General features: G+C 43.9%; 1 protein-coding gene across 1 annotated transcript in view; it reads left to right on the top strand.

Annotated features, from left to right (window-relative positions):
- Window positions 1–684: 684 nt before the first annotated feature.
- The window catches only part of UBE2V1 (ubiquitin conjugating enzyme E2 V1), a 32,345-nt gene continuing 14,935 nt past the window's right edge, over window positions 685–18,094 (top strand). The window contains exon 1 of the mRNA XM_045529256.1: window positions 685–766. Coding sequence (XP_045385212.1) covers window positions 745–766 — 22 coding nt within the window. The 5' untranslated portion in view covers window positions 685–744. The remainder of the gene's footprint in view (window positions 767–18,094) is intronic.

The following is an 18,094-nucleotide window of genomic DNA, read 5'->3' as shown; positions in this document are numbered from 1 at the left end:
ACAGTTATAGTTGCCTATTTATTTGTTTACTTGCTCTCCTCAGTCTTAGACTAGAATGTAAGCAGGGACTTGCTTCCTGAGGGATATATATCCATCCCCAGCACCTAGCACAATGCCTGACTCATAGGACGTGCTTAATAAGTATTTGTTTGGATTAATGAATGGATGGATGAGTGAATGCGTTCCCTGCCACTTTAATCCTCCCAAGTCATTTAGCTGCACCCAATACGGGCAGTGTCTGGGCAGGGAGCATGACCCTGGAAGCAAGACCTGGGTTCAAATTTAGACTCAGCCACTTAACAGCAAAGTTTAGATAAATGGCTTCATCTCTTTTAGCTTTATTTTTCACATTAACCTTGAAGTGGCAGAGATGTTGTGAGGATTCAGCTAGAAAGGAAAGTGCCTGAGGCGCAACAGGCGCTTCTCGCTTGGAAGCATTCCTTTCCCCTTTTCCTTTCCCCGTCGCGCCTTCCCAGCCTAACCACCCCTGCCCTTCTCACCGCACTTCAACACCTCCCCCGCACCGGGGCCCGGGGGGACTTGCGGGTCGCTGGGCCCTCGCGCACGCAAATATTCCATCCCTCTAAAAGGAAAGGGAAAAAGCCTCCCCGGCGCCGGGTCGCGCCGGTCCCCGGAGCGGGCGTCAGTGACAGCCTCTGCGCTTGCGTGCACGCCTGCGCACCGGGGCCAGGGGACGGGCGGGGGGTGAAGAAGGGGCCGGCCTTCGAGCGACAGCGACGCAAGATGGCAGCCACCACGGGCTCGGGTGAGCAAGGGTGCCGGGCTCGGTCGGCCGAGGGGGCGCGGGCTCGGGCCGGGAGCCGGGGACTCGCGGAGGCCCCTGCAGCGGGGCCGGGGTCTCCGCGCCGCCTCTGTCCCCCGGACTCCGCGGCGGCTACCGGCGCGGCCTGACGGGGGACGAGGAGCAGGCGGTGGCCAGAGCCCGGGCGGGGGCCTGGGGGGCCCGTGCGCGGCGTGAGGGCCGGGCCGCTGCTCGGGACGGGGTGGGCGAGGGGCGAGCCCCGCGGTGCTCCGGAGGAGACTGGGCTGGCGACTCTGGGGAAGACCGAGGGGGTCCCCAGAGGATGAGGAGGCGCCCCAAAGCGGATGGAAGTCCCCTGCTGGGTGCTGGGGTTCCAGATGAGGGGGCGGGCTTGGGACGTCTGTTCGGGGCCATCGGAGAAGCCCCTCAGGCCGGATGGGAGGAGGACCCTGAGGGGATGCTGAGAGGAGCCCCGTTGGTTACGGGGACGGCTCAGCGTTGGCTCTGGGGATGGGGTCAGCTGGGGAAATACCTGTGGTGACTGGAAAGGCGGGCCCTTGGGGTGGCCGCTTTGGGTGGGAGTTAGGGGGGTCTCCGCTGGATGAGTGAGAGCGGAGAAGGAGTCAGATGCCAGATGGATCTATCTGATCGGGGCGGTAGTGAAATGACCCCATCATTACCAGACTCCTCTTTGCGGGGACAGATGGATTCCTCCGAGCTCCCAGTGGGGCAGTTGGTGTAACCTCCGACATCGGATGAGGAAGAACAGGCGAACTGGGAGCCCCGGGGGTGCCTGTCGGGGGGTGGATGTCAACTGAGGGAGTCCCTTGCAGTAGGTGAGAGTGGGAACAGGTCAGGTTTTAAGATGTTCCTTTTAAAGAAGAATTATTTCCTTTTCCTGTATTAAGTGAGGGAGGCATACCCTAGAAGTGTAAGTGTCTCTTTTGTGGGGACTGTCACTCCTTTCAATAACTGGGACAGATTTGTGGGTTCAGCTCAGAAGTCCCCCATTGGCTGGATGGGAGTGAGGAGACAAACAGATGAGATGGGAACTTTTGGGTGAGGATGCACCGTTAGGTGCCTGGCAGTGAAGTTTCTTTTTCTTTTTTTTTTTTTCGTTATATATTTCTAGCTGTCTAAATCATTTCTTTCTATTTTTAGTAGAGATGGGGTCTCGCCCTTGCTCAGGCTGGTCTCGAACTCCTGACCTCGAGCAATCCTCCCGCCTCGGCTTCCCAGAGTGCTAGGGTTACAGGCGTGAGCCACCGCCCCCGGCTGGCAGTGAAGTTTCCACTGGGGTCAGAGTAGAGCCAAAGAGGTTCTCCCAAATGGGGTGAGGTGGGTTACCTCTGGTGGAGGACCCAAACAGGGCCACAGTGTTCCCCCACAATGGGCCTGCAGGACCCAGCCTGAGTACTGTAATCCTCGGACTATTTAAGGCCACAGCAGCAGCAGCAGCGTTGGGAAAGGGTTGGTGATCTAAGGGAAACAGGGTGAGGGGAATCCATCTTTCCAGGATGTTGCTCCTCTAGTACCCCAAGGAGCCATACTTGTCTGATTGTTAGGGGAGGGGATAAAAGAAATTGGATGTAGTGAAGTGACTCACTACAAGCTGCCTTTTACAGTTAAAGCAGTGGGGTCTTTTGGAGCATAGAGGAGACCATATATCCTTTTACCAGATTTTGGTTTCAGCTGGAACAGTGCTGAGTCAATTCATTTACAGAGACACCGCCACAGGCACTCTCAGAAGAGAGAGGCTGAGTCAGGCCAGACTGCTGGGGGAAACTTCTCACCAGAATAACCCTCGCTGGGTTGCTGTGAACCGGGGAGTACAGTGTGCCCTGGGGCGGCCAGCGTTTTGGTGGTATTGCAACTCAGTCCTGTTTGCAGTCACCTGAGATTGGCTACCTACAATCTGGTTTGATAGCTACTTGATTCTGACTTCTTGAGACCCTGCCAATTGAAGAGTGCTTCATAAATGCTATCGGGGTCAGATAAAGCATCATCAGCTGCTGTCTACTGAAATACTAATACAGTAGCACTTGGCATGATTTAGATAACATAGAACAGGCTTTGAGGTGCCCCAAAATGGGCTTCCCAAAATTCTTTTGTCTGTTTATTCAACAGACATTTACTGAGGGTCTGTTACGTCCCATTGGGAGAGCAAACAAGATGGACATAGCCCCTGTCCTTGTAGAGCTTCCATTCAAGTCAGAGAGAAGGCTTTAAAGGAGTAAATAAGACAATTTCAGATAGCAATAAGTGCTTTAAAGGAGATTATGTGATAGCGCAGAGGTTGTCAGGGAAAGCTTCTCTGAGAAGGTGGCGTTTGAAATGAGACAAATGGTGGAAAGAGCCAACCCTACAGCATGTGTCACAGATAGGAGAGAGGAATGGACTGAGTGCAAAGGCCCTGTGGTGGGACCAAGCTTGGCATGTTGAAAGAACAGCATAAAAGGCCTTGGGGTGCTAGGGAGGCCTGTTAAGGAGATGTGATGAAGAGATATGGCTTTGGATTTTAATAAATGTCAGAGGAAGCCATTGAACAAATGTCTAGTATGAAGTAGGTATTCAGTAAATATTTGTTGAATGAATGAGTGAGAGTCTTACAAAGAGGAGGATGGGGAGATCTGGCGTCCTTGGGCAGTGAAAGTAGTGCAGAGTGCTAAGAGTGGAAGCAGAAAGACCTCAGTCGGCTTAAACTAAAATGAGTGCACAGGTCTCTCTACTTTCTAACCCTGAGAAGTCTCTCAGGTGTGAGGTGTGGTCAGGGGCCCCGAAGCCTTCATTAGTCAGGTTTAGAGTGAGCCTCTTGATTAATCTGTGCCTCTGGTTGCCAGGAAACAGCTGTGAAGCCTTTGAGTCCTCTAAGGGCTGAACTTAGATTTTTATGGTTCAGCGTTTGGCTACACCACCTTCCCACTTCCCTTGGTTCTGCAGTGTGTGGTTTCTGCAGAGATCCTAGAGGGTGGAACTGTGAAAAGTCCACCACCGTCCCTCAGGATGCCTGTGCTGTGCAGGTGACTTCCTCCTCCCTTGGCCAGGATTGCAGGACATAAAACAGTGGCTTTCCTCTCACCCAGCATCCCACAGGTTTCCCTGACAGTTAACCAGAAACCAAGTGCCAGAGAGGTAAGCACCAGCTGGGCACGATTTAAAATTTTACATGCCAGTGGCCTCATACCCACATTCAGCTTATGAAGATTTAATCATATGGGCGGTAGAGATCAGGTAGTTGTCCTTTACATTCAAGGATGTTCCCCAGAGAGCTGGAGATGGGAGGTGAGAACCCATAGTCCCTTAGTTGGTCTCAGTCTTGTGTGTCTCACCGTGTGAGCATCTTGTGCCAATTACAGTTAAGTGCCCTTTGTATAACATAAGCTCTACATTCAAGACAACTAACTTCTTCATACTGTTCTCAGCCAAAGAACAGCAATCTGCTCAAATGATGGAGGGGAACTTGGCTTTGCTGGGCTAGTGCAAGCTATTGTTCTCTTGAGGGATTGCCAGGGTTCATTTTGATGATCATGATTTTCCCCTACACATTAACTTGAAAACCACCCTATTCCCCCCACCCATTCTCTTTCTCTCTGTATCTATATTCCTCCTCCCTCCCCACCTCCAACCTGGATTGTGGCTCTACAGTAATTTGATAAAAATGGAATACAAAATATGAAGTCAGGAATCCTCTGTTTAATTCTGAAAGGCCACTCACTGTGAAGTACAGAGCCGCATTTGGTGAAATAAATATTTTAATACTATTTTTACATCATGTATAGTGCTTTAGAGTGTTCTACATACTGTGGCTTACCTGTTAGGTTGTCTCATCAAACTCTCTACAACCCAGTGACGAACCAGGGGAAGTATCCACCCCACAGTGTTACTGTGGGAAGGGCCAAAAGCTGAGGGAAACTGGTGATGCTCAGACTAGAGCCCAGGCATTTTGACTCTAGTTCCCTCCCCGACATGCACCAGCATCTTAGGAGGAAAATGGAAAAGGCAAGGATTTTGACATGCTCTTCCTAGGTCTTGGAGCATTTAATCTTGGTGAAAGGGCTTTCATGAGAAGTGTTTGCTGCCTCCCATTTCAGGAGCCCTTTTTATAGCATCCCTGGCCACTGTTCATCCGCTTCTGGGTAATGGTGCTGTCCAGCGAGTGTTAGGTCTATTTTTAAGGAAGCTCTTGCTTATGCTTTATATTGAATAACTCACATTCTTGGGCTTGGGCCCCTCATGTCATGTACAAAGTCCTCATCCTCAATTATATGCAAGCCCTCAGGCTTCTTTTCAGTTGTACTTCTAGGGTTTACTGTGTGCTAGACACTGTATTAACTACATTATCTCACTTCTCACAGCAACCCTTTGAGGCAAATACCTGTCGGGAAGATGAGGAAGTAAGTAGCCTGAGGCTCAGAGTGGGTGACTTGCAGAGCCAGGTGCGGAACCGGGACAGCTTTGCTCCAGGACCAGTGCTCTTGGCCAGTCATTATTCTTCCAGCCCACATTCCCTGCTGTCTGAGCTAGGCATCTCGGGTGCCTTCAACCACTGGCCTCTCTGTCGAGGCCGTGTTTCTGTGTTGGCCAATTAGTTCATCAGTGGGTAGATGATAATGACCCTCAGGTAGGAGGCTTTTCTCATCTTCACATCCACCCCATCACAAGTCCAGTAGGTGTAGCCCCAAAATAAATGTCAAATCCTCCTCCTCTCCATCGTCTTCACTGTGTCATCCTAGTCTAACCAGAACCATCGTTCTCTTGCCTGGAAGACTGAAAAATCCTCCTGCTTCCAATCTTGCCCTTTTCCAATCCATTTTCTATACAGGAGGCAGAATGATCTTTTATAGACATAAGACAGAAACTGCCACTCCCCTTCTGGAAGCCCTTCCCACTGCGCTTAGAATAAAATCCAGCTCTGTTCCGTGGCCCACAAGGCCCTGCCACCCCGACCTCACGTGGTATCGCACACACCTCTGTTCTTGCTCTGTCCCTGGATCTTCACGAGCCTGACTGCTTCTCCAGATCACAGCTACTCAGAGAAGCCATCCTTGACCACCCCATTCAATGACGTTTTTTTGTCACTGTCATGGTTCTCTATTCTCTTCTAAGTTACTTTACCTGAAGTTTTCATGGTTTCTTGCATATTTTCTGTGCCTTTTCACTAGGGCAGGATTCTCTCTTGTTCTCTGCTATGTTCCTAGCACCCAGCCCAGTCCCTGACATAATAGTGGGTGCTCAATAAATACTTGGTGAAAGCTGGGTGCAGTGGTGCGGCTCCCAGCTACTCAGGAGGCTGAGGTTAAGAAGATTGCTTGAGGCAAGGAGTTCAAGACCAGCCTAAGCAACATAGTGAGACCCATCTCTGAAAAAATTAATTAAAAAAAATTATTGAATGTCTCAATGAATTAATCTAAGGTCTCACTTTTGATGTAGCCAAATATACAAATTTGACATATATGGAGAAAAAAATTATCAGATGGAACAGAAGCAAAAGTGGTTGTTCAGCCTTTCAAAAAGGAAAAATCCTGATTAGTTGGCATTTGTAGAAGCACTTTGTCATAGAATCAACTGTGTCCTCCCCTTCTCCAGCTGTCCTGACTCATCTCCCACATCCTACTCTTCATCTCCACCTCTGTCAGAGAAAATCTGATCTCTGGCCTTGGTCACTGACCGTCACAGCAGGAATACAGGGTCTTTTATTTTGTCACCAGCTGTTTGTTGTCACATTGTCTGGACTATAAAGAATGACAGGTTGCCACTGTTTCTTCTAGAGCAATGGGTCACAAATTAGTGAGCATCAGAATCACCAGGAGGGCTTGCCAGATTGCTGGGCTCACCCTTGGAGCTTCAGATTCAGGAGTTCTGAGAATCTACCTTTCTAGCTAGTTCCTAGATGAGATCCAGACTATAGATTTGGGGACTACACTTGGTGAACTATTGCTCTAGAGAAGGAGAGAAAAAGTCTGCATGCATATCTGGGCAGGCTAACTAGGCAGCCAGACTACACTTGCTGGTTGCTCAGGAATAAAAGTTGCCAGCCTTTGACTTTATATCGATCTTTCAGGTACATGGAATCCCAGCGTATCACCTTCCAGGCCTCCTCATTTTCTGAAGTTAGAGCAGCATCAGATTCCTAGCTCAGGGGGGTGGGGGGAAAATTAAAAATAAAAAGAAAGAAAAAAAGTGAAAAATTAAAGAAAAGATTCCTAGCTTAGTTCACTGTCTTCCCTGACTGGGCAACCAAACCAATTTTAACTAGCAGCTTTCCTTTCAGGCAAAACCTGTGAGGCTCTACCATTTAAAATCAAGACCTAGGGCAGGGTTTTCCAAGATTGACATGCTTTGAAAGCTGCTGCTCTATGGCCATGATTTTCCTAAAAGATGTTTTAAAGGACTTCAAAAATCCTTTTTGTACCACAAATATCTTAACATTTTGCTGTTTCAAATTATTGCATTAAATGTTTTACTGTGACATGGTATAAAACTCTATCAAATATTCATGCTTTTTCAACCTGGTTGTCATATTTTCTTTGTAATATCCTGCAGCTGCTGACTTTCAGTTTATAGTTAGCCAAGAGAATAACTGGCTGGCTTTTGATACTGACACAGATCCAGGAAAAATCCTTCTGGAAAGAAGAATTCTGAATAGGAACAAATATTTTCTTTTAAAAAGTCTTGGATTACTGTGATATTTTAGCACCTTGGTGAAGTTGTCTTAACATTTTCATAGTTAACTTTTTAATAGTTACAGTCTATTCAGTTATACTATTAGCTTTAGATTTTCATAGTATACTTTCTAGCTATTGTAGAGCCTGTAGTTCTCTTGGTTTAGGAAGATTATAAGAGTCTATTTTTATATCCTCTATATTGTCAACTAGATACCATCTCTCCAGCTGCTTTTAGGTAGTCAGCTTCTCAAAGAAATACTGGAAATCTTAAAATTTGTTGATTCAATTGATTAAAGTGCCATAGGAATAAAACATATGTTAGAGTATTCTTGGGTTTTCTGACTTGTTTCTGTTCTTTGGCATATGTGGATTTAGTTGTTTAATACAGTCACTAAATTGTTACTGTATCTTGTTTAATACAGTCACTAAATTGTTACTGTATCATGATTTTGAACTTATGCTCTCCATTTGAGATAGGATAAAGTCCTTGCTTGTGACTGATACATCCATAAGTCTGCAGGATCTCTGAGTTCCACTAATATTTAGATTTATGTCCCTGGAGTAGCCCTTGAAGGTCTAGAGCTTCCCAGTGTGGTTAGGCCATTGGAATTAAATGCTTTTTTACTTTTTAAAAAATGTTGATGTGTTAACTTTGTATGCAGTTTCTAAATGGTTTGGAATGTTAGTAACATGCTTTCATTCATATTTTAAGAAACAAAGTTCATTTTATAGTGAAGAATTCTTCCATTTGAGTGGTTTGAGTGAGAAACCAGTTTTCTCTCATTTAAAAGTATAAGTTTACCTAAAATTCTCAATCATTAAAAAAATAAAACTAGTTATAAAAATGTACTTATCTCAAAATAAAAAACCTTGGGTATCTCAATTGTATGGTATCAATGTCCAGTATTTTGGTCCCAGTGGGCCATATTAGAATTTACAATAGGAAAGGAAGAGATAATGTCGTTTCTTCAACCAGGAAACATTTGAGTTACCATTATATGCCAGACAGAATACCAAATTCTGGGAGGCAGGATTGAATGAGTCACACCTCTAACTTGAGAAGCTCAGAGAATGAGTCAGACAATAAAGCAGAAAAAAAAAATGTAAAGAAAAAGAGAAAATACAGCACAGGCCTTGGGGGTGAAGGTGTACTTGGCAGAGGGCTCTGAGAGGGCCTCTGCAGACTGGTTTCTGGAGAAGATTTATAATTTTTAAGATCATTATTTTTGATTTATAGTTTTTAAGATCAAGATTTAATATAACTTTCCCTGGGCTTTAAAATTCATACTAAGCCTCCTCTTTGATAGTCCTTATAATATTAGACTCCCTTTTAATGGTGCTATGAATGTTTTTCTCTTGTATTTTCAGAAATAAACCTGAGTTAGAATTCTCTGACACTGAGGTGTATTCATTCTGAAATACTATTCCTAGCTAACACCCAGCCGTCCATTCATTCTTTCAACAAGCATTTGAGAGCTTACTCTAGAGGGCAAAGCACTCTGAGGTGTTAGAGATTCAACAGTGAATAAAACAGACAAAGTTTTACTCTCATAGAACTTACATTCAGATGGGAGAGACAGATAATAAACACCCAGTGAAGTGGAAATGAATATATTTAAAATGTCAAGTGGCAACAAGTGCTGTGAAGAAAAATTAAACAAGACAAGGGAATGGGAAGTTAGACCTTAGGTTGAGAAACAAGAGAACCAGTCAGCCATTCACAGCACTGGGACATGGGATTCCAAGCTGAGGGACTAGCAAGTGCTAGAGGCAGGAAATAAGGATGCCTCTTCAGAAACTTCAAGAAGGACTGTTGTAGCTGAAAGAGGGTGAGGTAGCAAGGGGAAGAGTGGCAGGAAATGATGTTAGCAAAGCATGCAGGGCTCTGTAGGCGAGGTGAGGAGGTAGGGTGTGTTCCAGTTGCAGCAGGAGGCCAGGGTGGGCTTCGATAGTAGGGGAGCGATGGTGCCAGTGCACCTTCAGAAGGGTTATTGTGGAGAATAGACTGTAGGTAGAGCCAGGTGGATGAGGAAGCCAGTTAGGAAGCTGAGGTGGTGTGGATGCCAGCAGTCATGGTGGAGATGCTAAAAAAGGACTAGATTTGGGATAGATTTGGAAATGGGTTGGATGTGGAGTATAAGGGAAAGATTTCTTGTCATGTCTCTAAGATTTTTGGCCAGAGCAATATTTATTCCATATCCTGAGCTTGAGGAATGGCTAGTTTTTGTTTTTAGAGGAGTGCAAGGGAGTTGTTTCCGAAGAATTTGAAGTGTGAGAGGCCTACCAGGCATCCACATCGAGATGTCTAGGAGGCAGTTAATTGGAAATGTAAATTGGAGAGTCATCAGCTTACTTGGAGCCTTGCTCTGGGTAAAATCACTCAGGAGGTAGGGGCAAACGAAGAGCTCCCGTGCCCTGAGGCCTGGCAGCAGGAGGGAAACAGAGCTTGAGGCTGACAGTTAAAAGAGAGAGGATTGAGTGCTGCCCAGAGCTCCAGTAACTGGGGAGGGGCTGAGCATTGACGGAGGGATTTGCTTTGGGATTTAGATGGTCCTGCTGGGTACCCCTGACGTGAGTGTTAGGTGGAAAAGCCCAGTTGGAATAGGTGTAGGTGAGATGAAGAATCACAGACAAGGAGTCTAGACAGCCCTTTTGAGGTTTTTTGCTAATAAGGAACAAAGATATGAGATGGTAGCTAAAAGGAGATAGTGGGTCAAGTGAGGGGTTTTTGTTTTGTATTTTATGATGGATAATGCAGTGTGCTGATGCAGGGGTTCAGTGGCAAGCTTACTACGCGCCAGGTGTTATACAAAGTGCTTTCCCATCTCACCTCATTTATTCCCCCTTGCAGGCAGTGTGGTCCCTGCTTCACTGGGGCGCAAGGTTGCTTGCTCAGGCATACAGCTAGATTGCTGGAAAGTTGCGGAGCCAGAATTTGATCCCAAGTCTGCGCTCTTAATCTTCTGCTGAAAGATTATAGAATTTACTCTAAAGTACATTCTGATTCTGATTGTGGGAGATAACATAGCCATTACTCTGACCTGCCTTTTAGAAATAGTGGTAGACCAGGCCTCCTTACCTTGTGATTCTGTGTGGTATCCAAAGATCATTGATGTGAGTTTACACATACAGGGAAGAATGAGTTGACTTTGTGGGGTTTCTGTTTTTTAATATATAAAGTGGAGTTTGCAGACCTTTTTATCTTTTTTTTGCTCAAATTTTTTATTTTTCAACAAATAGTTATCTGAAGCCTGCTGTGTACAGGCCAGTTCTTTGTTGTTTTTTGGCCACATTGCAAAACCAGGAGCTACTACGTTAGTCATGCAAATGAATACTTGCCACTGTATTAATTCCTTCTGCTTTTGTTATCCAGGCCTGTAAGAAGTTTGGTAACAAATGTTCTGTCTTGGTATTTGCTCTAAGCAAATGCTTCTAGCTTTATATCCTGAGATTAGCGGTAGGGCATCCCTAAATTGGCCTCTAGCCCTTCCAGTCCATCCTGAACATTACCCAGGAGACTTGTGTTTGCTTTATAACTTGTCCACTCAAGAACCTTTTGCAGCTCCCCTCTGGTCACCCTTAAGGTAAAGTGCAGTCGTCTTAGTAACAGGGCCCCAACCTCTTCAGCTGTCATCAAATTTCAACTGGATTTATGACCTCTCAGGGGTTAAACACTATGCTCTGGTAGGTTCTATTCCTCTCATACGTTTTTTTTTTTTTTTTTTTTTTGAGACAGAGTGTCACTTTGTTGCCCTGGCTAGAGTGAGTGCCGTGACGTTAGCCTAGCTCACAGCAACCTCAAACTCCTGAGCTTAAGCGATCCTACTGCCTCAGCCTCCCGAGTAGCTGGGACTACAGGCATGCGCCACCATGCCCGGCTAATTTTTTTCTATATATATTTTAATTGGCCAGATAATTTCTTTCTATTTTTAGTAGAGATGGGGTCTCACTCTTGCTCAGGCTGGTCTCGAACTCCTGACCTCGAGCGATCCACCCGCCTCGGCCTCCCAGAGTGCTAGGATTACAGGCGTGAGCCACCGCACCCGGCCCTCTCATACGTTTTGATAATGTTTTTTTTCCATTGATCTTTAATGGGTATCTCCTGTTTCCACACTGAGACTTTAGACTCTAATGGGAAAGCCTCTGGTTTTGTTTCATTCCTAGCGACCACCCCCACCCCCACTATATTGTCTTGCAAAGTGCTGGATAAGTATTGGGTAATTATCACACTGAAAGAAGGTGTATGTGCATAAATGTTTCTAATAGTTATGTATAGGGGAATTCTGACAAGCAGGTAAAAAGCCTAGCAAACTTTTTTTCATTGCAGCCCAGAAATGTGTAGATTTTTTTGCTTACAAATGTGTAGTGAATACAGTTTTACACACAGTGAACATGGTGAGCCCCAGAATGGTCCCTTATCAAGAACATTATGTTCTTAGCACAGTAGAGTTCAGTAGACCAGCTAACCAGGTGGCAGTTAGCCACTTACATTTAAATATCAGGAAAGATTAAATGAACCACTCTATAATTTGTAAATTTTTGTAATTCCTGATTTCTACTAGCTGTTACTGTTCTCCAAACTTTGTTCTTAATCAGTTTTTTTTTATTTTAGCCGCAATATCAGGACTTGATTTAATCAGTTTTTGAGTGCAAATTAAAATTTAGGGGTTAGAAAAAATGAATTAAAAGTTACCAGTCTACTTTAGAAACTTTGTAGATTATGGACTTAAATTCTTCAAGATTTAGCTAAAGGTTAGCAGTACTTAACTGCCCTATGCCAGATTAGTACACCATTTACCAATCTTTACTTTCTCTTCTGACAAAGGGTTTAAAATACTTTCTGAGCTAAACCTAGGATGTTAGAGCTCAAAAGGATTTGGGGAGCAATTAGGTGACCTAAGATGTTACAGAGCGGTGGTCCATGTGCAGAATCTGGCCCACAGACATTTGACCAGAGGAAAGAAGTGACTGTCTCCTTTAGATTGGACGGACATATGTCCTCCAGCTCACCTCAGTTTCTCATGCTCCCTGTTGTTGTAAGCCAGTCATTAAAGAAATTTGCACACTCATGCCATCTTCTCACTAATTTTATTTTGTACTTTGTTTCTTAAGCTATATTATGTATTATTTATCTTAACACATAATGGTTTGTTGTGGTTAGTTTTAAATGATAAATATTTTTTTTTAATTTCTCAGTTTAAATTTCTTATTTATCAAATATTAATAGCTATAACTCACATAAACAAAGGCTCTTTGAGGTCTTCGGTCATTTTTAAGAATATAAAAGGATTTTGAGACCAAAAAAGTCTGAAAACTACTGTTCAAATGGAATAAATGCTTCTTGTAATTATTTAGTATATGGTATAGTTATGATATTTATATACATTCCAACTCCTACTGGGAATATTTCTAGACTGCCTAATAGATATTGGCCAATCCAAAGTTTTTCACTTATTAAACTGTTTCTGGTTTAATGGATGGTGTTATGGGCTAAATTGTATTCCCCCCAAATTCATATATTGAAGCCCTATCTCTCAGTATCTCAGAATGTGACTGTATAGGGCCTTTATTATTTTTCTATGTTTTTATTCCCTGGCAAGTATGTAGAGTAGTGTATAGGCAGGGCCTTTACAGGGGTTGTCAAGTTAAAATGAAGCTGTTAGGGTGGGTCCTAATCCAATCTGACCGGTTGCCTTAAAGAAGAGGAAGTCTGGGCCAGGCAGGGTGGTTCACGCATGTAATCCCAGCACTTTGAGAGGCTGAGGTGGGAGGATCACTTGAGGCTGGGTGTTGGGGACCAGCCTGGGCAACATAGTGAGACACACCCCCACCAACCACAAAAATAGAAAAATTAGCTGGGTGTGGTGGCATATACCTATAGTCCCAGCTACTCTGGAGGCTGAGGCAGGAGGACTGCTTGAGCCCAAGAGTTTGAGGTTGCAGTGAGCTATGGTCAATGCCACTGCACTCTAGCCCGGGCAACAGAGTGAGACCCTGCCTTAAGAAAAAAAAAAAAAAAAAAAAAGATGGGAGGGAAATCTGGACACATAAAAAGACACCAGAGATTGTATATATACAGAAAAAAGACAATGTGAGGACCCAGCGAGAAGATGGCCATCTGCAAGCGAAGGGGAGATGCCTCAGAAGAAACTAAACCTGCTGACACCTTGATCTTGGACTTCCAGTCCCAGAGCTGTGCGAAATAAATTTCTGCTGTTTAGGCTACCCAGTCTGTGGTATTTTGTTATGGCAGCCCTAGCAAACTCATACAGATGCTAAGTGAGACATCTTAAGAAGCTTATTTAAAGTTGGTCAGGCTATAGACCAAAATGTTAACAGCTGTTATCTCTGGGTATAAGGATTATGGGTAATTTTCCCCCTTTCTATATTTTCTAGTCTGTTTTACTATGATCCCATGCTTTTGTAGAACAAAACAATTTAGGAACTGCTTCAGCCACCCTCTAGGCAAGGTCCTGCCTCAGGGCCTTTGCATTTCCCATTTCCTCTATTTAGAAGACTCTTCCCCTAGATGTCCGTAAGCCATGCTCCCTCACTTTCCTCAGAGCTTCAGTTATATGGCACCTAATCTCAATGAGGGTCAAAGATTCTGTGAGTGGGAATCTCACTTAATGGCCTTCCCTGAGTGACTAATTTTAAATGGTCTGTGTTTTTATTGTTACCAAAATGTATTCAGACTGTCAAATGAACAGTAGCAAAATATAACAACTTCCATAGCTAAGCCCTTCATTACTGAATGGAAATTGCACATGTGACCTTTATTTTACATTGTTCTTTTTAGCAAGATAAAAAAAATGTGTTACTTTCTTGCGTTAGGTATTTAAATGTCAGGCTAGACTATTTCTAGCAGGACTGTTCCTCTTGTAAACTTAAGCAAAGAACTTCCTTGTGGTTGAAATATTACTTTTTCATTTAACAATCAGATCCAGTGTTCTAATATCATTGCTCATTGCTCTTAGTTTCAAAACAGGTAGTAAATTCAAGTTTTTTTGTTTTTTGAGACAGGGTCTCACTCTGTTGCCCAGGCTAGAGTGCAGTGGCATCATCATAGCTCACTGCAACCTGAAACTCCTGGGATCAAGTGATCCTCCTGCCTTAGCCTCCCAAGTAGCTAGGAGTAGCTGGAACTATAGGTGTGTCCACTGCTCCTGGCTAATTTTTCTATTTTTAGTAGAGACAAGGTCTTGCTCAGGCTGGTCTCAAACTCCTGACCTCAAGCGATCCTCCCACCTCACCCTCCCAGAGTGTTAGGATTACAGGCATGAGCCACCGCGCCTGGCCTAGATATTCAGTTTCTTAAAAACAAAGTATGCAAAGCCCACATATACAATTGAACCAAAGAAATAAGGAAGTTAGTTCAATTTATTTTAGGTTAGTATTTGGAACCTAAATCCAAGTACCTCGGATGTTCATCAGCCTTTCTATCATGATTCTGTGCTCTTTTGGCATTCATTTTCATTAATGTAGGCTTATAAGTTAACCAATAGTAATGCACAGTGACTTTCTTTCCCTAGCCAAATTAGTTTGAATTATTAAAGGTTTATGTTAGGTTATTCAATATGAGGTGCCCGATTTTCAATCAAAAATGTAGTTTATTATATCTCAAGCAAGAAGCAGTACAATTAATCAAAGTATGTGCCTAAACTATCAACACAGTTTTGCCACCTTACCGATAGCTTGTTTATGCCAGCAGCAAAGAAGCCTGGAAGGCAAGTGGTGATGAAATCGTGAAAGGCATTTTCCACAGCTTGTTGAGAATTGAATACTTCCCCTTGCAAGAAGTGGTCCAAAGCCTGGAAGAAGTACTAGTCAGTTCGTGCAAGGTCTGCTGCATACGGTGGATGACAGAGTTTTCAAGTCCAGCCTCTGCAGTTTGAGCAGCATTGTTTGGGCAACATGTGGTCGAGTGTTGTCTTGCAAGAGGATTGGCCTGTCTCTGTTGATCAGTCTCAGCTGCTTAATCACAAGCATCCTCATCATTTCGTCTAATTAGTTGCAGTAGACACCGCTGTAAAGGATTGACCAGGTTTCATAAAGCTGCAGTGGATAATACCAGCGCTGGCCCACCAAACAGACACCATTAGCTTTTTTTGATGAGTATTCGGTTTTGGACTGTGTCTTGGCACTTCATCTTTATCCAACCCTTGTGCCGAACAGTTGTAGTTTTCAAAAATGATCCATTTTTCATCACGTAACAATACGGTATAGAAATGGTTCACTGTAGAAATGGTTCGCCTTTATGTCATGACAGCAAAGAAAGGCAAACTTTGAGAGGATTTTTCTTCTGACTCTTCTTTAATTCACGTGGAACCCATCTGTCCAGTTTCTTTACCTTGCCAATTTGTCTCAAATAGTCCAATACTGTTGAAACAGTAACATCAAACCTTGCTGCTAATTCACTAGGTTGAGATGGATTCGCTTCCACTACAGCTTTCAGCTCATCATTATCCATGTTGGTCTCTGGTCGCCCACATGGCTCGTTTTCAAGATTAAAATCACTGGAACTTCTCAAACCATGGATGTACTGTGCGTTCGTTAGCCACACCCTCCCCAAACACTTCATCGATATTTGGAGCTATCTGCATAGCATTGGTTCCACTATGGAACTCATGTTCAAAAATAACACAAATTTTTGACTTATCCATGGTTTCACAAAATTTGCTCTAAAAAAAAATTTGAAAGATAATCACAAGCCAAACTATACGTTTGAAAGTATGAGGATGATGAGGATGTACCTTCACAATAAAAATAAAATAAGTGTCAGAGTGAAATGTCAGAGATATCAACTGTCAAACTTAGTACTTAAGGAAATCAGACATTTCATACTTAATAACCTAATATTTAATTCTTTCTGAACAAAAGTATCATGCCTATAATATCACAAACATCTTTCAGTTTTGTTTTCTAGAGGAGATAATCCACTATAGCTGAATAATACAGTTGGCTGTTCTGTGAATGAAAAACGCCAGTGTTTTCCGAAAGAGCAATTCACATATGCTTTCAGGTTTTTGCTATTTCAAGTACCACATGTACTACTATTTAATATTTTTCTTCAATCAGCGGACTCTTTAGCTTACAATATTTGAAAAGGAAACTTTTGCCATCGTTGCAAATGGGAAGTTAGTGTGATATTACTTGCCCTAAATAGGTCATTCTTAAAATTAAATATGTGATGGTAAATTGAAGTGTTAACCACATACCTTCTTAAAGCCATCTAATGTACCACTAACAACTCTATCCTTCCAGTTACTCAGACCAAAACCCCGGGAATTGTAGTTGACTCCTTTCTCTCACATCTCCCCAGTCAACCTGACAGCAAATCTTGACAGCTCATACCTCTCAAATATCTAAAATTGTGCCACCTCTCACCACCTTTGCTGCTCACCCTGGTCCAAGCCAGCATTCTCTTTCGCCAGGATTATTGCAGTAGCCTCTCAGCCACTCTGCCCTTGTTTCCTTCACGCTGTCCCTCACACAACAGTCAAAGGGATCCTGTTAAAACAAGTCGGCCAGTCTGAGCAAGAGTAAGACCCCATCTCTACAAAAAAATAGAAAAATTAGCCAGGCGTGGTGGAGTGCCTGTAGCCCCTGCTGCTCAGGTGGCTGAGGCAGGAGGATCACTTGAGCCCAGGAGTTTGAGGTTGCAGTGAGCTATGATGAGGCCATTGCACTCTAGCCTAGGTAACAAAGTGAAACACTGTCTAAAAAAAACTAAAAAAAAAAAAAAAAACAAGTCAGAGCCTGTCATTCAGTAACTGTTGGCATCCTTAATCTCCTACTACTCTCTAATCTTCATTTGATTTGAGCTGACTTGGCATCTTGCTGTTCTTTCTCACTCTAAGTAAGGCCCTAACTTAGGGCCTTTGCACTTGCTGTTCCCTCTGCCTCAAAGACTCCCCTCAGCTATCCATAAGTCAAGGTCAAGCTTCCTTACCTTCAGGTCTGTAGTCATGACACCTGATCACAGTAACACTTACTTGGTCACTCTATTTAAAATTGTAGCCCCTTCCCTATTCCTCCCTGCTCCAGAACACCATAATCTGTCATATAATTTACATATTTATTTTGTCAATTATGTGTCACCCACGGGAATGTGAGCTCCACAAGGGCAGGCATTTTTGTTTTGTTTACTGCTTGTTCCTCAGTGCCTCAAAAAGTGCCTGACATAATATTTATTCAATTCAGTTAATTCAATCAGAACAGTTGTTCGATTGAATTAATAATGGCATGTATCCTGTGCTTTGGGAAATGCTGACACATACTGGGAACACTTCCCACAGTCTTAGGTCCATCCAGTGGGCTTCTCTTCAGTTACATGGTAAGTCCTACTTGCCTCTCAGAGTCTCGCCAGTTGGGGGCTCAGCATTCAAGGCAAAGAAAACTTGAAAACTCTGGATCCTGAGTTCTTTCCAGAGAAAATAATGTAAATGCCAGGGGAAGTCAGGGAGGAAGGAGAGGCAGTCAGGGCTGGTTGGGAGAGCAACCCTAGGAGAGATGCTCTGTGCCCCAGCACAGGAGTAAAGTCAGTCCCCCTTCCCTCCCACAGCCCCCTCCCCTGTCTGGCCCCATTGCCTAGACTGTTTGAGATGTGTTTGTGTGTTGCTTTCATGAGCTACTTGCCAGGCTTTGGGTTTTTTGAGAACACATC

This window comes from Lemur catta, chromosome 17 (genome assembly GCF_020740605.2).
Source record: "Lemur catta isolate mLemCat1 chromosome 17, mLemCat1.pri, whole genome shotgun sequence".
In the NCBI taxonomy this organism is placed as follows: Eukaryota; Metazoa; Chordata; class Mammalia; order Primates; family Lemuridae; genus Lemur; species Lemur catta.
The sequence above is the reverse complement of the archived record's forward strand: the minus strand, read 5'-3'. Positions and strand labels throughout refer to the sequence as shown.